This window comes from Grampus griseus (genome assembly GCF_964374135.1).
Source record: "Grampus griseus genome assembly, chromosome: 21".
Classification (NCBI taxonomy): domain Eukaryota; kingdom Metazoa; phylum Chordata; class Mammalia; order Artiodactyla; family Delphinidae; genus Grampus; species Grampus griseus.
The window spans coordinates 6,611,420-6,632,987 of record NC_139015.1 but is presented as its reverse complement, the minus strand read 5'-3'; the positions used below and the strand labels follow the sequence as shown (position 1 = coordinate 6,632,987).

The window sequence follows — 21,568 nt, the reverse complement described above, 5'->3', positions numbered from 1 at the left end:
TATAAATATATATTCCCCTTCCCCTCTTCCTCCTTTTTAATCGATTCCATACTGAGACCCTATAAAGCATTCATATGAAATATTAAGAGAAGTGTGCTTTTTCTGAAAGGTGAGAGTCTTTTTTAGAATTTTGAAAGGTTCGTCGACTACTGGCAGATAAAACTGAAGAAAAACTAGCATGTAAACTTTACTTACAGTTTGATGTCGATATCATAGTCAGTAAATTATGAACCGTCTCCATCAGGTCGTGTTGCTGCTTTTGGAGAACTGAGTTGTTCACCGTGGCCGTCACCAGTTGTTTTTCTAGCTCTTCAATGATGGAATTTTGCTTGGATACCAACACCTGGAGCTGATCTTTCTCTTCTTTGATTGACCGAAGTTGAACTATGTGCTTGTCTTCCATGTCTAGAACTTTCTTTTCCAGGAAACTTGTAAAGGGAAATAATTGTTAGTTAGTGAAGGGTTTTCTGATCGCCATCAAAGCCAAGTGCTTTGTAAACAGCTAATCAGTTTCATAATCCTTATACAATCGTTCATATTTATTGAATTTCTGCTTCTCCAGGGCACTCTGTTAAGGTGTTAAAGGAGTTATAAAGTAACAAGATGTTGCCACGGCCCTGAAGAAGCTCTCAAACTTGCTGAGATCAGATAGAGGACATAGATATGACATGAGGAGAAAGTACCCCAGTGAAAATGTAAGGTTCATAACTAGAAGTTACCACATGCAGTGCACTTGAAGACCGTGGTTCCGCTGAAGAGGAATGACAGTGGACAAAGGACAATGACAAGGTGCCCTTGGTTTGGGAACACCTGTGCGTCAGTGGGGAGAGCCCCGGGCTGAGAACCTTGCCTCTGCCCGTGACCCCCTGGGTTACCTGGGGCAGACCATCCCCTCCTTGGATCTCAGGTGTATATCTATCTAAGGGAAAGTCCACCTACAGAAGTAAATCGCTATCCATAGTGAAGGCGTTAGATTAGATGATGCTCTCTGAGACCCCTTCTAGTTCAGATAATCCATGGGTCTATTGTTCCTTTTGGGGGCAGTAACATTTTCTGAACCTTTAACCCTGGAAACAACATTGCTCAGCCAAGGGACAGACTACCCGTTACAGGTCTTACCTATGAGTATTAACAGTCAGTATGAATCAGTATTATTATCAGAAATACAGTTGCAGCTCTTAAATTGATCCCAGTCCAATAGTCATTGTAAACCAGTGTGTGACAATAAGTATACTGTCAAAGTACCAAGTCAAGAAATAATCCGTTACCGTGATGCAGACATTTGCTTTCGACTTTCATCAGTTGCACCATATCCATTTTTTCAACTATTATTTCTTAACATTTTTACTGATATCAGCTAACTTATTTTTTTAACTTGTGTAGCACTTTCATTGATCTAAAAACCAAGATGACTTACTGTAAGCAGAAGGTAACCTAAAAATAAATGCATAATTTTTTTCTTTGCTACCTAAAATCATTTCTAGGACCATCAGCGTACAGGCTATAGGAAGTGCTCCTACAGTGCTTCACCTAGACCATTAACATAAAATGTACAGACATTTTGAAATCACTCATCTATACTGCCTTCAAAGTGATCTTGCTGAAATTTGTTATCCAGCCAATCTTTTGTTGTCTTTAATATTCTATGAAGAGGCATAAAAGAAAGATGTGATGATCACACGGTCCAGAGTGTGAATGACAGTGTGAATACTGTGAGATGGATATGAAAAAAAAAAGAATTTGTTTCTTTCTCCCAAACCTCTACCAGTAGAATCCAGAGGTCAGTCACATCCTGATCGAAAAGATTTAATCTTAAGGTTAAATACGAGCAGGTACTGAAGAGGTGAGCCCAGCATCGGGTCATCCCAGACCAGGCTGGTCATAAGCAGCACCGTGTATCGTTGCGTTTAAGGCTGTAAAGAGTCTCAGAGATCGGATTTCAGAGCAGCGTTTTGCAAAATGCTCATCTGGACCTGTTACTGGCTTGTGCGATCAATTTAGTGGGTTGCAATAAGCTTTTCTTTTTTTTTAATAAAAGGAAATTAAATAAACGGGATAAAACAGATGAGAATAGAGCATAAACTCATAGCAAGAACTTTGTGCAGCGCAGCAAATGCCACGGTCAGTGTTGACGGGTGATGGGAGGAGGGTGGGGCAGGGTGGAGAATGCCTGCATTGCCTGACACTTTGCTTTTTAGCATCTTATTTGAATTTCTGATACAGGATGATCAATTTGATCATCACCATAACAGTTGGACTTTGGTACAGCTTAACTTTATATTAACATAATTCATGGTCTGTTGAGAAATGTGGGGAAATATCCTTGTTGGTGGAAACATCAAGGCTGAATCATGTTTCTCTTATGAGTTTTTATTGCCTCTCTTCAGAAGGGGACAGTATCAATGACAACATTTTTCAATAACAGTAATCATATAACAATATGACAATTTAACTGAACTGGTACAAGTAACCCCTAAATCAATCACTTATTTTAGAAGGAAAAAAAAAAGGATGATAAGATGAAAAGGGCATAGTAATTTTCAACTTCAGCTGCTGAATCAAAAAGTGTTATAGTGGGGCTTCCCTGGTGGCGCAGTGGTTGGGAGTCCGCCTGCCGATGCAGGGGACACGGGTTCGTGCCCCGGTCCGGGAAGATCCCACATGCTGTGGAGTGGCTGGGCCCGTGAGCCATGGCCGCTGAGCCTGCGCGTCCGGAGCCTGTGCTCCGCAGCGGGAGAGGCCACAGCAGTGAGAGGCCCACGTACCGCAAAAAAAACCAAAAAAAACAAAAAAAAAAGTGTTATAGTGGCAATTTTCAGAAAAATGTTGACTCTAATAAGTACTTTGACTTCATTGGAAAACTGTTCCATGAAGAAGACAATTGTACATTGGGGGAATTATTGAAGATAATTTAAAATGTGGTTTGTCAAACGTGCAGCACATTCACTTTTTTTTTTTTTTTTTTTTTTTTTTTGCGCTACGCGGGCCTCTCACTGTTGTGGCCTCTCCCGTTGCGGAGCACAGGCTCCGGACGTGCAGGCCCAGTGGCCATGGCTCACGGGCCCAGCTGCTCCGCGGCATGTGGGATCTTCCCGGACCGGGGCACGAACCCGTGTCCCCTGCATCGGCAGGCGGACTCTCAACCACTGCGCCACCAGGGAAGCCCACATTCACATATTTTTGTAATGTTGTTCCTGCAGATGAAATCTTAGGCTAGTCAAAATTTAAGGCACCTGAAAACAGCATGCCAAACTCACTGAAAGATGTAGAATCATCAACACAATTTTCTTATTTGTATTTACTAACAGTTGTTGATGAAAAAACCATTATCATTGCCATTTCATTTCATATTTGTGACAAAAGAGAGCGTGATTTCTGCAGCTGCTAAAATGATTATTCTTCCTGCAGGTATAGATTTAGATTTGTTACATATGGTTTTTATAAGTCAGCTGATAAAAGCCACGCCTTTCAGTGTCCGCACTATGGCAGGTTATTCAGAAACAGTTCTTATGCAACTCCAGTCTGAGTTTGATGTCTGCTGTCCAAGTTGTGGTGCTCTGGTGCTGCAAGTCATGTAGGATTTTCGTTTGTTAGAGATGTTTATTCGACAAGGTAGTTTTACGGAGAAAATGTTGGGATGTTCAAATATAATTTCATATAAAAATGGAGTGAAATTATTGGAAAAGCACATTACTGGTCAAATGTCAATTAACCTGGGAAAAATTGTGAAGGATTAAGGAGGAAAAAATGTGAAGGATCATTTAAGCAAGAATTATCAGAAAACACAGCAGATTTCTGTGTGGTTGCAATCACTATTTTGTACCTTGTAAAGCTTTAACATACAAAGGAATTTCATCAAATCGTGGATGATCAAAAAACGTAGTGTAAGTTGTCAGTTGTTTTTCACAGCAATTCAAGTTGACTTCGTATAGGAAAGTTTGCACCTTGTGGTAAATGAAAATATTAAGCAGTGTGTCTTGATTTGGGAATAAGATGCACACTTTTATAGGCAAAGGGCAATACAATTTGACAAAAATTTACAAAGATGGTGCCTGGGTAATGTAACTGACGTGCGTAAGTGATCATTTTAGCATCCTTGCGTACTAAATTACAAAACTAAGGTGGGGACCGTGTCCAGTACCAGGGCATCCAGCATTACTACAGCCCACTCAAAAGAACATTAAATAAGGCCATTTTAACAACATGAAACTAGAGAGACTGTTTTGTCTCAATTATTGGTCTCAGATTTTATTTATTATTTTGCAGAAGAGAAAAATTTGAAACATTAAAATATTTGGAATAAAAATCTACTTGCTTTTCAAAACCCTAAATCAATAATGAGTCCAACTTGTTACTCAAAGAACAGAAGAATTGTTTCAGCTTAGTTCTTGATTAACAGGAAAGAATGATTATAAGACAATAAGCTTACAGTCATTTTTGGTTAAGAATAAAGAATTATTTAATTGTGAATTAGAGTGTGTTGTTGTCTGACCATCCTCCATGTCATGTGTACATATCCCGATTAGAAACAAGGAGGTAAGCACACCTGGAACGTGAATAGAATTATCCTCATATGTTCCCTCCTGGAATAAACCTATGAAAACCATCCCCACTGGTCATCCATAATCTTAGTTTTTGTATTGGTTTTCTTGGGATTTTTAAAATATTTATTTAGATATTAATATAACCATATTTAGTATTAACTTTTGTTTTTACTTTATCATATGCTTTAAGAGTAAATACTGCATCATGAAATGTGCATTGGTTTACAATAAAGTGTAGTTTTCCTGCTGTAGACCGTTTTGCATTGGGATAAACTAAGTCCTCAGAGGCAGAGAACTTGGCAAAGTTAATATCAAAATGCCCCAGCCAGTGTGACTTTTACTGCACAACCCTGGCAGTAGTTTTCCATAGATTCATGCATAATATGGAGGTAGAATTCGGAGGATTAGTGTAAGAGAATCTTTAAGGGGCCAGAGGATTAAAAAACAAAGTTGAAGTCTGTTTTAGAAGGTGATGCCCTTGCAGTATTTTTCTCCAAACCCTCTCCCTACCTTCCCCTCACAAGGTTTCTGATCCTCCTACTATACATTAAGAAATTCAGCATTTTGGAAGCCACGCTTATAATTAATAGTCATATGAAATAGGCTTTCATATCTAGAAAGTGTACAGTTCTGGATTATACATTTCTTTGTATTTTTATTACCTGTTCTTATCTTGCAGTTTGTTTATTTCACTGGTCTGATCCAAAATCTGTTTTTCCAATTTGTTTGTAGATAGGGAATGTTCCAGAAGCTGAAGTTCAAGTCTTGTTGTCTGATTTAATACCTAAATGTAACAAAATAAAATTCCTATTTATTATTTTTAATTAGACATAAAGTTACCTAAATTATAGGAAAACAGAACTAAAATGTTACTTACTTACCCAAGCATCTTAATTTGGCATAATTTTCATTTTCAGAAAAGGCTTGTTGTGCTGGATTGCATCAGAGTGTGTTAAACATTTTTTTCATCGTGTATTTTGGAAAGGGTTTAATAGTTCTGAACGATGGTGTTTGTGTCAAATAATGTTCATTTTCTTGTTCTGCCATGTTTTACCATTTCACACAGTGAGATAATTGAGAGTATAAAATGGTCATATTTAGTATATCGGAAGTTGTTGATAAATGAAGAGAGGCTTTTCCTCTGCTCGAGACAAAATGCTGTTCTCACATCTGCCAGTAGACAAAGTGTTCAGAAGTCACATACTTCCATTCTATAAGAACGTAGCTCATTTTTAGCCCAGCATTTCCTTGTTTGTATTCACTTGTTTAGTCTTTCTTTCTTCTTCCGCCCCCCCCCCTTTTCCACTGCTCTTTTTCCTATTTTAAAAATCATGTAAACCCATCAGGAAACAAGAACATCAGTATGAAGTAGGAGCTCAGTTTTGCTTTGTGGGCCTTTCTGACATAGACCACGTGCGGTATCTCTGTTCCCATTGTGTTCAAACAACTTAAAGAATGAATTCTTTCGCGTTTGGCTGCGTTCTAGCAGGAAGAGTCCATGACTCACATCCTCTGTGTCATGGTTACTCAGGATGTGACATCATGTGTAAGTGTCAGGCAGAATTGTTGCCCAGAATGAGGGTCCTTGAAAGAAGCATTGTTTGCTCGGGGTCTGTGTCATTCGTGGAAGCGGCAGCCCAGCCCCACCGTGCAGGTTTAGGGACGGTCTGGTCCTTAGTCAAAGCTGGATGCCTTCATACCATGAACACTTCTGCGCATGAAAGAAGGCATTGGCCAACCTCAGGGTGTGATTTAATGTTAACACCCGGAATATAGATTTGCCCTACATTTTCTTTGGGCCCAGACAGTCTGTGTTGGTTATTGATAGAAGGACCTGGAAACTCGGTCTTTTATTTAGCTCCTAAGAGCTCTAAATGAATTCAGTGGGGGAGGGGTGGGAGGATGGCGTGTGGGTCCTGACCCACCCAGGACCAGTTGCGATGTTTTCCATCACTTTTCCGAAGGCCTCCAGCTGCAGGTGACTCTAAGTTACCTAGTTCACATGGTTGTCTGTTCTCTCTGAGTTCTCAGGCCTCCAACCACCCCTCACAGTCTGTTTTAATAGTCTGACACCCTGACAAGCTGGAAGAATCTTCATATCAGAAATTTTCATGTTTGGATTTAACCCATTTCACATAGTAACTACGCAGCAGATGCCTTAAGTAAGTTGGTACATAATTCGGTCCCTTGATGTCCTTGCTTGGGCTCCGCCGTCTTAATGTGTTCAGTTGGACATTATAGGCTGTTTTCTTTCCAGCCATCTTCCTATTTTCCTGTCATCCTGGATCAGGTGATATCTAGTTTCACAATAGATTTTTTATATCATGTGACCCAACAAAACCTCATTAAATGCTAGTAAGCCTAACAACACAGGATGGCAAAGATTTACATCATTGCTCTGTATCTTATACTTTTTTATTTCTCTTATCTGAACCATAGGCAATGTTATACTTCCAGGACAACTTTTTGAAGGGCTTAATTGCTCATCAGTTTTACTACCCAAAGGTGGGATGTGACCTAAGCATTACTAATTTATTCTAACAATTGACAATGGATATATTGATACATTTACTTTTAGATTTTTGTGTCTTCTCCTTTTTGGATTTTATGACCTCTGGGGATTACAATTTTCAGTACCTTGTGACCTGTTGTGTAAGATATTTATATTTGTCCTAAACTGCTCTGATGTTATGGAAAGATGTGGTAAGCAAATAACTTCTTATTCTATATTCAGATAAAAATCTGTTATTCTCCTACCACCCGCCTGCTGTTCTCTCTACCTTATCCAGTAGTTCTCAGAGAGACAATGAAAGAATGCTGGTGCCCTTCTCAACGTGGGCTTATTACAGTTGGAAGGCTTATCGTTTCCCTTATTTCTTATCCCCTCCTGACTGATGTTTGGCATTTCTTGGTCTTTTAGCTTAAGTAGACATAAGAATAATATGTCATGGAGATCGTTTACAATTAAATCTACGTTGGTTTTTTTTGAGAATTATTTATAACTCAGCGTAGGAAGATACTAACTTCACAAGACTATAAAGAAGCTAGGGTTAGGACCCAGAAGGCCATTTCACCGATGACAAAGCTTGAACTTGAAGCATCTCCGTAAATCCCCCCAGCAGCACTTTTTCCCCACCCGGACTCTTCTTATTGGGTCACGTATTGTTTGTCATTCAGCATGGCTCCAGGTGAATTTTGTTTTAATGTTTTGCTGTTATTCTTCTAATATTTTCGTATTTCATATTCTTCTTTCCTACTACTATTAATTGATAGCTCGTGGAATCTTAAAGCTAAAAGGGAACTTGGCAGTCAGTCACCTGGCCAGTCCCCCCATTTCACAGTCACAACCTCGGAGGCCGGGGAAGGCTAGTGCCTTGTGGAGATTCGTGCATCCAGTTAATCATGGAACTCAAGGCTCTGGGCTGATGGCTAAACACTCTCTGTGCCTCAACCACTTCTTCTTACTCTTCTCTTTGCTTCTCTCTCTATAAATTCACACCACAAATTGTACAAACACACACCACAGATTGTTTTGGCAGTTCTGTGAGTCTTAGCTTTCATCTTAACTCAAGAGTTAGGGTTAAGCACAAAGCTTCTAGCACTCTGCCTCAGTGCTTTTCGTGTCTCAGATGCACAAAAAAGCGAAGGGCTCAAAAATGGAAAGTTTACCTCAAGTCCAGAAAATACCAGTGAGGCAGAGGAACATCTCTCTTGTAGTCACGTATGAATAACATGAAAATGGTTTGTACGTCCTCAGTAGAATAAAGGTAATGTAACTTCAGTAGTAAAAATGAAAATATATTTCCTGATTTTAAATTTCTGTCTAGACACAAATTCTTAATTTCTCATCAATTCATCCTTTTTTCTGCTCTCCTCGCGCTTCCTCTGCTTTTCCCTTGTTTCATTAGGTAACGATTTTGTGCTAGTATTTGTCTGGCTGGGCCATTCTCTGTTTCCTATTTCACTACTTACTTGGGCTTCGACATCAGTTAACTTCCGGGTCTGCTCTGCGGTTTGATTTAGCAGGTTGGTTCCTATTTCTATCATCACAGCGGTCTGGTTCTGCACTGCGTTCTGTTGTATCTCCACCATTTCTTTCTTCATGTTGTCCTGGATGTAATTCTCAAGCTAGAAAAGAACAAGTGTCAGGGAGACGGTCATGAGTCGAATGATCAGAAACCTTATTCCTAATTAGTTTCCCTTGTCTTTTAAAGCACCTCTTGGAAGGCTTGTGCCTTGCTCTGACTTTGCCATCTTGCTGGGTTTTTCTTATCACTAGCAGTAAAAGACAGTGTGATTTTATGTTGATTCAAAATCTGGCAGCCCAGTAACAGCATGTGTGGGAGACAGACGGTTTAGACAGCCCTAGAAGTGCACACAGGCAAGGGAGGTGGTCAAACCACAGCTCAGAGGTGGGCGGATGGCCATGCCGTGCAGCAGGAAGGGCTACCAGGATTTCGCTGTGTTGCATCCACGTTACGCAGGAAATGAAAATCTGGTACAAAGAAGCATCACTATCTCTACCACTTTCTAGACTTGCGGTTTCTCAAAATACGGGCTTCAGAAGACTCTCTAAGATAGAGTATGAGGAGGGATGCACCTTTGGATTTTCCCTGTAACTCAGGGCCACATTCTGCAGCGACCACCCCCCTACCTTCCCTCTTACTGAGATCATCACACATTAGACCTGTTAAGTTCTCCTAACGTGTGCATTTTTCACGGTTTCGTCATTTTCTCTATCAGGCAGACTTAATCCTAGTTTAGTCTATTCATTATCTCACGTGACCATCAGGATTGGTTCTTCTCCCATGGACCGAGGGCATGCCTGTTCATTTTAACACTCGCTTACGTGTAAGAGCGTCAACAAGCTAATTCATTGCCATGGGTATAGGTGCCTGTGTCTTTGGCAGTAAAAATATACAGTTAAGTACAAATGCAGGGACTTCCCTGGTGGCGCAGTGGTTAAGAAGCCACCTGCCAATGCAGGGGACACGGGTTCGATCCCTGGTCCGGGAAGATCCCACATGCCGCGGAGCAGCTAAGCCCGTGTGCCACAACTACTGAGCCTGCAAGCCACAACTACTGAAGCCCGCACGCCTAGAGCCCGTGCTCCGCAACAAGAGAAGCCACCGTAATGAGAAGCCCGCGCACCACAACGAAGAGTAGCCCCCGCTCGCCGCAACTAGAGAAAGCCCACGCGCTGCGATGAAGACCCAATGCAGCCAAAAATAAATTAATTAATTAAAAAAAGAATACAAATGCAGGCCAGCCAGGTGTGTGGGAAGGAACATGTGGGCTTCAGGCTGTGCACACCTGCTCCCCTATTTTCCTTGGACTCTAGGTAAGTTGTTCAACTTTGGGGAGGGCCACAGTGTCCTCGTATATATAATAGGGTTTCGGTTTGGTCAGAGGAGTGTTTTAAGGATTAATTAAGCTCTGCTTTTAGAGGCATTGTGCATGTATAACTCTAGGTACTTAAAATTTCATTTCCTTTCTTTGTTTTTCTTAATGATCCAATCATGGGAGCCACAATTCCAGTCATTGGTCTAAACTATAAGGTCATGAGGACAGAAACCTTATTTTTATTTTCATTTCTTTTTCATATAGTTATAACTCAAAAAAATTTTTTTATTAAATTGGATAATTGAAAGTTGATCATCAAACTGCTTATTTAAAAACAAAATCTGCTTATAGTGCCTTTCTTTACAACTCATCATTCTCTGCAGAGAAACCATTCATAGAGCTAGTCATCAAACCTTATTTCTCCTGAAGTGTTAACCCCTGAGTAATTCTATGCTTCTGCCTATAAGAGTGAGAAAATGGAACGGCCAGGGTCGAGTTTCCCCCGACCGTCAAGGGCTTCTTTGTTGGTCCAGCTTACACACTGTGTCTGGAGTGGTGGTGCAGGGTCGGGGTTAGTGTGAGAGCTGTAGGGTTACTGTTTCCATGCTGGTTTGCATCGCCTCCATCCCACGCACTGCCCATCTCCCTGCGCGCTGGTTATCTTGATGGTTCAGTCACCCCCTGGTTCTCCCTTGGTTTGAGCAGATCAAATATAGCATGAAACCTGACAATTACTAGAATCCTGATAATTTGTAAAATCTTGTAGTTGAAGCCTTTACTTCTCAATATGAGAAGTGGTCAAAATAGAAAAGACCACCGTAGGAAAACAAATCAGGTACTACTCCTTGGCAGTCCAACAAACATGTGTAATATAGACTTCGTATAATCTGAAGCGTGATAACCCTTGTTACCCTTTTATTAACTAGCTAGTACTAACTAGCTCAGGCCTTTTGGCAGTTGTGGTCTTTCTTTCTTAATTCATTCTTTCCTTTTTCCTTTCCCCCGCCTTTTAAAAATTGTAACTTTTTACAATTTAAATACATGATATAAAACAGCTCATGGATAGAAGTTTGTAATTTCTCCTTCCCTCCCTCCCTCCCTCCCTGTCTGCTCCCTCTTTCCCTCTCTCTTTCTCTCTCTCACTACCATGGGAATAATGGAATTTTTGAGGTTAAAGTTAAAGCTATGTAAGTCATCCAGAAGAGTTGTCTTAGTTACTCTTAACACCCAACAAAGATAATATTTAGAAAGACTTATTCTGGGAAGTTTCGAACGATTAAAGATATACTTAAGCTGGGGTTTGGTTTAAGTACATACTCTGAAGTAGTAAGTTACAAACTAGTAGTCTTAATCTTCTCGTTGATTTGAGTACTTAAGGGCTAAATAAAAACGGTTCTATCTTGTTTCGCTCTAAATCGCATAACTAGAAGGGGAAAATGAATCCTTCATCATCCTCAACCCCGACTGTAGAACTAATGAGTCAAATGTGGTTACAATCAATAAGACACATGAGAGGATTGTTTATAATTTGACATTTTAAAGTCAAGTTCCAATTTAAAATTAGACTCAAGAACTTTAAGACATAAAAGACCTAATTTTTTAAAATAAAATTTCTAAACTTTATGGCCATATCTTTCTCTAAGCTTGAAAACAGTAGAATATAAATGCTTTTTAAGTCACTATTTTTTCAGCTTTTTAGGATGACAAAGTCTGTGTACGAGTTATGTGTGTGTGAAAGTATATGTGTATGGTATGTTGCAGAGAGGAGGTTAATCTTACACTGAAGCAAGTTACAGATCTGTGTATACACATGATGTGTGTATATAGATATTATATATAGTACATACATATATAGTTTCTTTATATAATATATACAACTAAAAAAAGTAAAATCCTATATGATACTGACCCAATTGCTAACTAACTGAAGTCTTTGAGAGAAAAGTAAAACACAAACAGGAATATCAAGTATTAGATACTTTGCGTTGATTCTCAACAAGATCTGTGCTTTCACACAAGGGTAACCCTTGTTACCCTTTTATTAACTAGCTACGCAGCGAAATTAAATTAAGGTTTTTGTTGTTGTTGTTGTTGCGGTACGCGGCCCTCTCACCGCAGTGGCCTCTCCCGTTGCGGAGCACAGGCTCCGGACGCGCAGGCTCAGAGGCCATGGCTCACGGGCCCAGCCGCTCCGCGGCATGTGGGATCTTCCCGGACCGGGGCACGAACCCGCGTCCCCTGCATCGGCAGGCAGACCCTCAACCACTGCGCCACCAGGGAAGCCCTAAATTAAGGTTTTAAGAGAGATGGGTGATATGACAGTTGAGTACTCTAAGAATTAAGAACGTACTTAATCCCAGAAACGGTAGCAGCAGTAACAACCACAATAACTCTAGTTGATGTTTGTTGGTTGCTTCCATGTCTCAGTTACTGTGTTCATCTCTTTCCATGGACCACAGGTGCCCAGTCTCACATGGGCACTTCTGGGCTGGGGTGCCTGGAGCAGACTGGTAGTTCAACCCAGAGGGCACACCGCACTTCCTGCCTTTTAACAGCCCAAAGTGGTACATCCCAAAATTGATGTGAGCGTGCCTTCCAATGTCCAAGCTTCTCAGTGCCTTAAAGAAAAAGATAGACCACCTACCACACAGTTAAGGAATGCGGGGGGGGGGGGCATTTTTACTAATAGAAAAGCCTAGATTTGAAGACTACCAGTGACGATTTTTATCTCCTGGGACATGACAAATGGGTAGTTTTCACCCCAAAGACTAGTAGTAATTTTTAGAGAGAAAGACTCTGAACATTCATTACGTAGTGTGAAAATTTCCCATTTAATGCAGGCTTTCCCTAAATCACGGCATGTGCCTGAGCATAAGACCAAATATAGAAATGAAGCCAGTTTGGCTGATACACACGGATGCATGTGCTTTGAAATTCCCCCAACTCTTGAAGTTGACAAATTAGTTCTTTTCTAGTTTGTTGCCTAAAAACGTCTTTCTGTTTAGTATCTCCTGTATTTAATTGTCTGCAACTGAAACCCAGCAATATAGAAATCGACCCAATGAAAGTTCACTCTAGTATAAGGAGGTCTTAGTACAAGAAAGAATACGAAGCAAATGAGGCCTTTCCTCTCGCTGGCAGCGCCCTGCTCCCACTCTCCTCCTGCAAACGTTTCCCGTCCTTGCTGTTTGCGCTTAGCCACTCTTATCAAAACAGTTCCAAGACACTTGAGCCTCCCCAGGGAGGGATATGGCTCTGTCTCGTTTCACATGGGTGGCTTCGCATACTCACATTTTGAAGGAATGTTTGACATTGCCCTCATGTCTGAAGATGATTAGGCAGCGATTCTCATTTGTGGGTCCAAGTGCCTCGGAAAGGTTCCCGTTACAAGTTAGAAAGAATTGTGTGGACGTTCATTTTGTCCTCGTCTTAATTAATGGTCCAAGCACGCTTCCATGTGTGGGTCCTTGAGCTGTTTCTGTTTCCTTCGCGTTCAGATGGATTATCCAAACTTAAATGAACCTCGTAAGGCTATTGCTATGCTTATAGTTGCATAGATTCTCGCTTGATGTTATTTTTTTATTCGCTAAAAAGAATTACACCCTAAACACCATCTTTTAAAAGTTGGCAACACATTGAAATTCAAGCAGCCAGAAGAAGATATTTTAACACAACATAGACATATATATTTTTTTCAATGTAAGATATGTCCTGAGGTTTTTCATTACTCCCCAAACATTTGGAAGAATAATTTGACAGGAAAAATAAGTCCATTTACGAAGCAACTGTGGCAGATTGATTACACCCTAAAATGTTTCCCTGGCCATCTTCCTTTTCACCAAGATTATCATCATCACTTTTTGTACCAAAAGGAAAGTAATCTCAGAATTGGCTGGGGAAAGGAAAACATAGGTAGTATACAAAAATCATCCCAAACTTCAAGATTTTGATGTTGGTCCCTTACCAACTATATAGATCCTGGTTGAGAACATAGATAGTATACAAAAATCATCCCTAACTTCGAGATTTTGGTGTTGGTCCCTTACCAACTATATAGGTCCTGGCTGAGAGATCACTTCTACTTCAACAAAGCTCTGTGTCCTGATGCCTTTTTAGTTCATTAGGTTTTGTCCATCTGAATAACCTAATTTCCTTAGGAAGTTAACAAACAACTTGAGGTTTCACTGGAAACATTTTATTCTATAGCATTTCAATTTGGAAACAAGATACTATAACTGTTGTCTCTTCTACTCACACCCCCCCCAAAAAAGCTGTTTTTTCCTACCTCACTAATCCCTCTGACTTGATCCCTTCTTCCCACCAAGGTCTGCCCTCCTTTGTCTTCTGGGTGGTGACGCAGCCCCTAACTCTGCCTCCATCCCACCTGAGGGTCAGGGCATCGGTGTAGCTTCATCCCCCTGCAGCTCACATACTGCGCTGCACCTGCTCCTGTGAGGCAAAGCGCAGCACACACCCTTCCTGGCCTGTGCCCTGCGATCTCCTTGCCTCACATCCTGTGCTCACCTGCCTCCTGGATGTGCCAGACCACGTAGGCTGCTTCATCCCTCCGGCCTTTGTCTGCATCTCCTTTGCCAGGAGGCCTTGCCCTTTCTGCAGTCAGGTGCTACACCATTGCCTGCTCTCTTCAAAGAGCCCCACGTCCTTGTGTGTTGCGATTTGATATCAAAAACATTTCTTTTTTGTCTCATTGATTTTTTAAACCTCCTAATACTACAGGCTTACGTTCTTCTTTGCTTGGGATACAGCAATCCTGAAGCCACTCTCCAGCCATCCGCACTAGTAACAACGAGCAAAGCATTTGCTGCGATAATTAGTTTGGAAACGTGAATGCAAGATCGTTAAATCAAAGGATATTCTGTTTGGAAGGCTTATGACCTAATGTTCTTGCTTCCCTGTCATGAACAAAACATCTTTGGAGGTCTTCAGACAGGAAAGTGGCAAAACTGGGCTTTCTTCTCCCTCCATATAAGGTTTTGTTTTGTTTTGTTGTGTTTACTAATCTGGACATTTGACTGTCCAAGCAGTTGTGTCCTCAGCAGTGTTTAAGGAGAGATGCAGATGTTAAAGGGGGAAAGACTGGGAGATGCACGTCTCAGGCAAACCTTTGTCATCTCAAACCTTGCAGGGGACTAGGGGCAAATGCATTGCTCCACATTTTGGAGATGATGCTCAAATACCCCATGGGCTGGGGACTCTTTCCCTGTCCTCTTTGTATTGATGCCGTACTTGAGTTCATGTCTCCCAGAAGAGCCCATATCAAAGCCACTTGCCTTCCATTCTGGCACTTTCTGTCCTCTCCAGGGTCCGGCAGACGGGATATCAAGGGAAGCAAGGCCCTGACAGCACAGGTTTTCTGGGTGGTTAACAAGCACACCTGCTTCTGTCCTCCGTAACTACATGGACCCCACCCCACAGAGGATCATTCAAGCACTTCCTATAACTAATTTGTTCTGACCTAGTTTTCACTTTTTTCTATTTATCATTTGTGAACGACATTCTGTTATCTGATCCTGTGTCTAGATAACCCCGTTCCTATTTTCACTAGTACAGAGAGACTAAAAGTGTGCCCTGTGCTGACTGTAAACTTGGAAGACGTTATAAGGCATAGCGCCGTAGTCACTAGTTGCTGCTGCACTGAAGTTCATAGCTTGTCCCCCGGGACAGATAAAGTTGTAAATAATCTGAGTTCACCAGTATATCTGTGCTCCATCAAGTCATATGTCTTTGCTTTTATTTGTGGGTGTAACTGTATATTCCTTTTCATTATTTAATTGGTTTTTTTTTTATCACATACACTATCTCTTTGCCTCTTTGTATGTTGCCCTTACCATCACTCCAAAATCTAAGGAGAAAATGTATTTTTCCCCTCAAATGTTCCAGTCATTTCCTACTGATAAAAAGGCCACTTTTCATCAGTAGCATCCCTTTTAAATGTATGCAGGCATAATGAGGCTGGTATAGCAACATAAATTTGTTTGGGCATTTCATACAGGAAGAGGGGTCATGCTTTACACAAGATACAGCTCTTAGGAGGGCTCTTAACGTACATACGTATTTACCCAAGTATCTGCTAGAGCTCTGGTTCACAGCACTCACAGATACTTGTAAGTCAAGGAGCAAATAAAATGCAGCCGATGCTGTTAGGTCATATATACACTTATATGCAGCAAGGCTGGTTATAGCAATTGACACCTGTAAAATGCCTATCTGTATCTACATCTATACCTTATCCATCTTCCCATGTGTATCTATATGTATATGTTTAATCTCCTTTGATTCTCATGCTGCCTTAGCTTGGGTTTCCCCCAAAGCGGAGCCCGAGACAAAGGCACACATGCAGGAAGTTTACTTAGGAAGTGGTCCCAGGGAGCAGCCTAGGGGGACAAGCGAGGGAAGCTGGGTGGAGGAGGCCGGCACACACGCTGTGGACACCCTTGACCACCGCTGTGGCCTTGGTGAGAAATCCCACAGGACCTTCTGAGGATCCGTAGGAAATGTGTTTCAGAACCTTCCGCCTGGGGCAAGAGAGAGCGCACTCCCATCCTTCGCGGGGCAGGGCGACCCCGGCATCAGCTCCCCAGCTGCGTGCTGTGCCCCAGGGGCCCGCGGGTGCACCGGCGTCCCCATGGCTGGGGGTCAGGCGGGAAGTGGGCGTCCGGGGAACTGAAGCCCACTGGCTGCTCCCTGTGGGACTGGCTGGCAGAGGAGGGCCCAGAGGACTGGCCATGTCTCCACGTGTTCCCTGGGAGCAGGGGGCGACCCCGGGCCTCATTCACAGAGCAGAAACCCCAGGTCGGAGCACTCACAGCCTCACCCGCGGCCCCGTGGACCTGACTGTGCTGTGATGGGAGGTGAGGCCAAGGTGAGCGGCTCCAGGCCCCAGGTCGTGTGGGATCATTGGGTTGAAGCCCTGGCATGTGCAGTTTGGTAACGTTGCTGAGAGAGCGGCCGTGAAAGCAGCTCTCCTGAAAGTGTCAGTGTTTATAACAGATTGGAGAAAGGGTGGAGCCGGAGACAAAACCGAGGCCACGGTCACCGATCGCCATATGCAGAAGGTGAAACATGAGCTTAGCAGAGGCCAAAGCAGTTGGGAGAACGTCCTTCACCCTCCGCAAATGCCCGACGGCACAGAGGACATTCTGCGGACTGCTGCATTGGTCTGGTGCCTGGGATATTTGTTCTCAGCCTAGGACATGCAAGTGATGCTTCCTACAGAGGTAGAAAGGGAACATACGACTGTTCTCTCGTTTATAAAAGGAACTGAATTGTCAGTTATTACAATGGGAGCCGTTGAAATTCAGCTCTGGGAACGAGATTTGATTAATTTAGATTACAGTATACCGAGGATTTCTTTTTTAATGAAACTAAAGTGTTCTTGCCTGTCTGAAATTAAGGTGCACCGAGAAAAAAATAAGGTAAGTAAATTATTTCAGTGTCTTTCTGCGGCAGGCAGAATCTTTTGAAACATTATGTGTATATTCATGGACATACATATGTGCTCAGTTGTGGAGATAAATGTAGATACAGATATATCCATCCATTGTCACCTGGCTGTGGGGTGACAGACCTTCAGAAGCTGGGTGGGGAGGAAGGCTTTGGAAATCAGTAACATTGCTGAACTTTCTCATTATGTGGATGAGGGTTCTAGGACCTGGATCACAGTGTTAGCTGGTAGCGGAGTGAAAATTAAAACCCTGGTGACCCAATGCCCAGTCCAGGATTCTTACCACTGCACTGGTGTACCTGTGCTTACCCGAAAACTTTGCTACCAAGTGTTAACAATGTTACTTTTTCACTTCTGTGATGAAGTATTCAGATCACAAAGGTTATTTATGCCTGTCCCATTTCTGCTCTTTCTGTATTCTGTGGGTTTGCAAAAATCCTGGGTAGATTTCTAGGGACAAGATAGTGTGATCATCTTTGGAGCAAAAGCAGATTTTTTTCTCTCTCTCTTTTTTTTTTTTTTTCTCTTTTTAATGTGAAATAAAGGTACACTGTCATGATTACTATACTAGATGGCTATGAAAGGGAAGAGACTTAAAGAATTTAAATGATTTTTGTCTTGAAGATACTTTCAAGACAAACTAGTTTTTTATAAGGAAGCCAGGAAGCTTGTGTTGTTTCTTTAAAAGAATGGGGGGAGGCGTTGGGAATGCAGATGGGAATGCTTGAGAAATGTCAGAACTGGGCCTTGCACGCCCTGCTGAGCGCCGCACAGCAGAACAGACTCCAGCCAAGCCCCTCTGCTGCTTTATCTCCTCTGCTAGCAAAAGGTGGAGAGAATTCCAACGGAGAGACCTCGAGGATACTACTGGAGGGTGCCCAAAGTACACTAGATTGATTTGCATGAAAACAGCGATCAAGTATTCCATCCCTTGTATATGACGGTGTACTCCTGACCCACCATCCGCGAAAATGTGTTCTTACGGTATTTTCTCGGTACGGCTGGTAGCTCTCTTCTCTTTTGAACTGTTCATGTTCTCTTGCCCCAAAACCATTCTGTCTACTTTACAGTGGACTTGAATAAATGGATACAACATGTATGTGTATGCTCTCTCCACTGACTGACATTTCTAAGAGCCGAGTGTGTGTGACGGTGCCTTGTGTGTGGTGAGGAAATGGAGAGCTTCATTCAGCATCACGCTCTGGTCAGACTTGCTGCAGTAACAGCGCTGGGAAATATTTAGACAAGTGTGTTCATTTTGCTTTTCATGTTCATAAAGCTGTAGCTGCCGCTTTTTTAATTTTATGATTGTATAGCAGCTAAAGTGCGTGCTTTTCTGAAGCATTAAGGAGGGAGAGTTTACCTCTTCTAATATATTAGATTATCTCTAATTTGACCTCTGGTTCAGTCCTCTCAAGGGTTTAAAGCTATAAAAGTTTTCATATTTTTATATTTATTTACATAATTCAGTGGCCTGTGTGCGCATACTTTAAGGAATCGTATTACTTGCCTACGCTTTGCAAAAGCAAAGAAACTTAAAAGTGATCAGTCCTCTTTTTAAACTCACATTAGAAATACAGGTTATTTGTTTAATTAGGCTGTTTTGCAGATTCCTCTTTAAAGCTGTAATGCATTTTTGAGCATTTTAACACTTATTTTAAACCTGATCAACAGAAAAAAAAAATTTTTTCTAATCGAAAACAATGCAACAAAAGCAGAACAATATTCAGTGACCAAACTAAGCGGCAAATAGAATAGTACAGCTTTTTTTTTTTTTTTTTTACTAATTATAACTCATCTTTATTTCTTGATCTGAAATTTGATGACTGTATCAAGTATATATCACAGTATTTACTGTTCACCGATGAAATATTTTGCTAGTCCAGCTGGGACTGCAGTTCACTTTGGAAGGCCATGGGGAAGCTTTACACATGTCCCCCATCTGGCTGTGGCTCGCAGGCCCTCAGAGCTGCGGACGGCTGAAGTTTGGTCCCACAAGAAGAGAACCTCCACCGGGAGCTGCAAATAGTGATGATGACTTTGGACAAATCAGTGACCTTCTAATTACGTCTTCCAAGACCTCCAGACCCAAAATAAGAGTGTCTTGCTACAAAATGTATGTTGTATCAGTCTTCTCTTTACGTAATACCAGTTCTAGGGACGGTGTTGTTTCTGACTCATTGTTAGAGGCAGTTTATTTCAGTCGTTTGTTTCAGCGGCATGTCATTCATGTGTAGGGAAGTCACTTTCTCTCCAGTGCTTAAGTAAGGATAGAGATGCAAAGTTTGGCCATAAAGTGAAGATGTCACTTTTAAATGCACATTATTATATTTCTACATGGTTAGTTACTTATCATCCTAATTTTTGAATAAAATTTCACTCTGAGAAGGAATCCATTTAAATAGACACCCAGGGACTTCCCTGGTGGCTCAGTGGTTAAGAATCCACCTGCCAATGCAGGGGACACGGATTTGATCCCCGGTCCGGGAAGATCCCACATGCCGCGGAGCAACTACTGAGCCCGTGTGCGCCACAACTACTGAAGCCCGTGCGCCTAGAGCCGGTGCTCTGCAACAAGAGAAGCCACCGCAGTGAGAAGCCCGTGCACCACAACGAAGAGTAGCCCGCACTCGCCGCAACTAGAGAAAGCCCATGCTCACGGCAACAAAGACCCAACGCAGCCGAAAATAAATAAGTAAATAAATTTTTAAAATAAATAAATAGGCACCCATATAGATTTACACCTTGTCATAAAATGAACCTGTCTTACATACTAACTTGCTCAATATAAAACCTGTCGAGCTGCCCAAATCATGAGGATTGGGAATGTTTTGTGGCCAAGCATATGATACCAAATTGAAACTGCTAAATAATATTCCTTTGTGAGCACTTTTCACTGCTTTCTGTCTCACAATAGACTATTATTTTGACTTGTAAATATTGCCCCATGGGGACTGGTTTGATATGTTAGTGCACTACATCTCAGTTGTTTTAAATAACAGATCAGTGGTACAATTAAACACGTCGCGGGCAGCCTGTGGAGCAAAAGGAACCCATGCAAAAGAGCACCTCCTGTATGATCCCGTTTATATCAAGTTCAAGAGTGGACCAAACCTGTGGGCGGTGACAAAAGTCAGAATAATGGTTTCTGGCTGGGAGGTGTTTAGGCGTGTGCAAGAGAGATTATTCATGGGGAAGGGGCATGAGGGGACCTTCTGGGTGCGGGAAATGTTTTATATCTAGATCCCAGCGCTAGTTACACAAATTCATATTTTAAAAGTTCACGAGGCTGTCAACTTAAGGTTAGTACACTGTATACACTTCTTGTGTTTTAGACCTCAATAAAAATTTTTTTAATGGCAAGGGTATTAAAAATGAAATGTTTGATAACTTTTGCCGTGACACTACAACCCTAGTTACTATGAGTGATTTTATTTACCTCTGTCTGCATCTTTCCTCTGGTTGTACCTAAGTACTGCCTAAAGACATGAACTTTGAAAAAGTGGTTTTAAAGTGACTGTCTGCAGAGAGTGTAGATTAAACCGTTCCAGCTGCCCAAAGAGGGTTAAAAGTACTGTTAGGTAAATTAGTAATTTAACGTTCCGAAGCTCAGTTCTTTCCGGGTCAAGCATAAACGGCATTTGCTCTCGGAAGACCGAGAAAGAATTCATGCAGTTCCCATTGGTCTAAAAATAAATAATAAATAAATAAATGTCTGAGTCATGGGTTGCATTTTGATGGAGTTCAGTGACTTCAAGTATAGGAAGAAAATGATTTATCCTTTGAATAGCTGTGCTACCCATTGGGATGAATACAAAATTGCTCTGAGAAAAGTAAAATAAATGAATTAATCTATTGAACTTCATTGTATTTAGAGTTATTCCAATTCAAGCAGCTCTTGCTTTTCAGCAGCATTATAAAAACTTGAATAAAGTAGCTTTGTGTTGGATTCAGGTTGGAGAGAAGTGACATGTGTGATTTTTGAAGCTGTAGTAGGGCCATCATTATGCCACAGGTTTTGGGACTCGGACACACCTGGGTGTGAATCCTAGCTCAGCTGCATACTTACTAGCTACCAGGTCAGCTTTTTTAACCTCAGGTTTCTCATTGGTAAAATGAGTATATAAATGCATTCTGTGCTACGTTCGTCTGAAAATCAAATGGGAAAAGTGAATCAGGGTTCCCAAGCTGTGTGCCAAGCCTCCCCAGGTCCCTG

General features: G+C 41.7%; 2 protein-coding genes across 5 annotated transcripts in view; one reads left to right on the top strand and one right to left on the bottom strand.

The window, feature by feature from the left end:
- MCPH1 (microcephalin 1) overlaps window positions 1-21,568 on the top strand; it is a gene marked incomplete at both ends in the record, with an annotated part of 219,396 nt that overhangs the window by 117,406 nt on the left and 80,422 nt on the right.
- ANGPT2 (angiopoietin 2) overlaps window positions 1-21,568 on the bottom strand; it is a 54,034-nt gene that overhangs the window by 16,430 nt on the left and 16,036 nt on the right. For 2 of the 4 annotated variants that reach the window (XM_082680481.1, XM_082680480.1), the window contains exons 2-4: window positions 8,517-8,672; window positions 5,207-5,328; window positions 196-428 (exon numbers count right to left, since the gene is read on the bottom strand). In XM_082680481.1, the coding sequence (XP_082536607.1) occupies window positions 196-428; window positions 5,207-5,328; window positions 8,517-8,672 (511 nt within the window). The remainder of the gene's footprint in view (window positions 1-195; window positions 429-5,206; window positions 5,329-8,516; window positions 8,673-21,568) is intronic. The other 2 variants (XM_082680483.1, XM_082680482.1) reach the window with 1 other exon arrangement.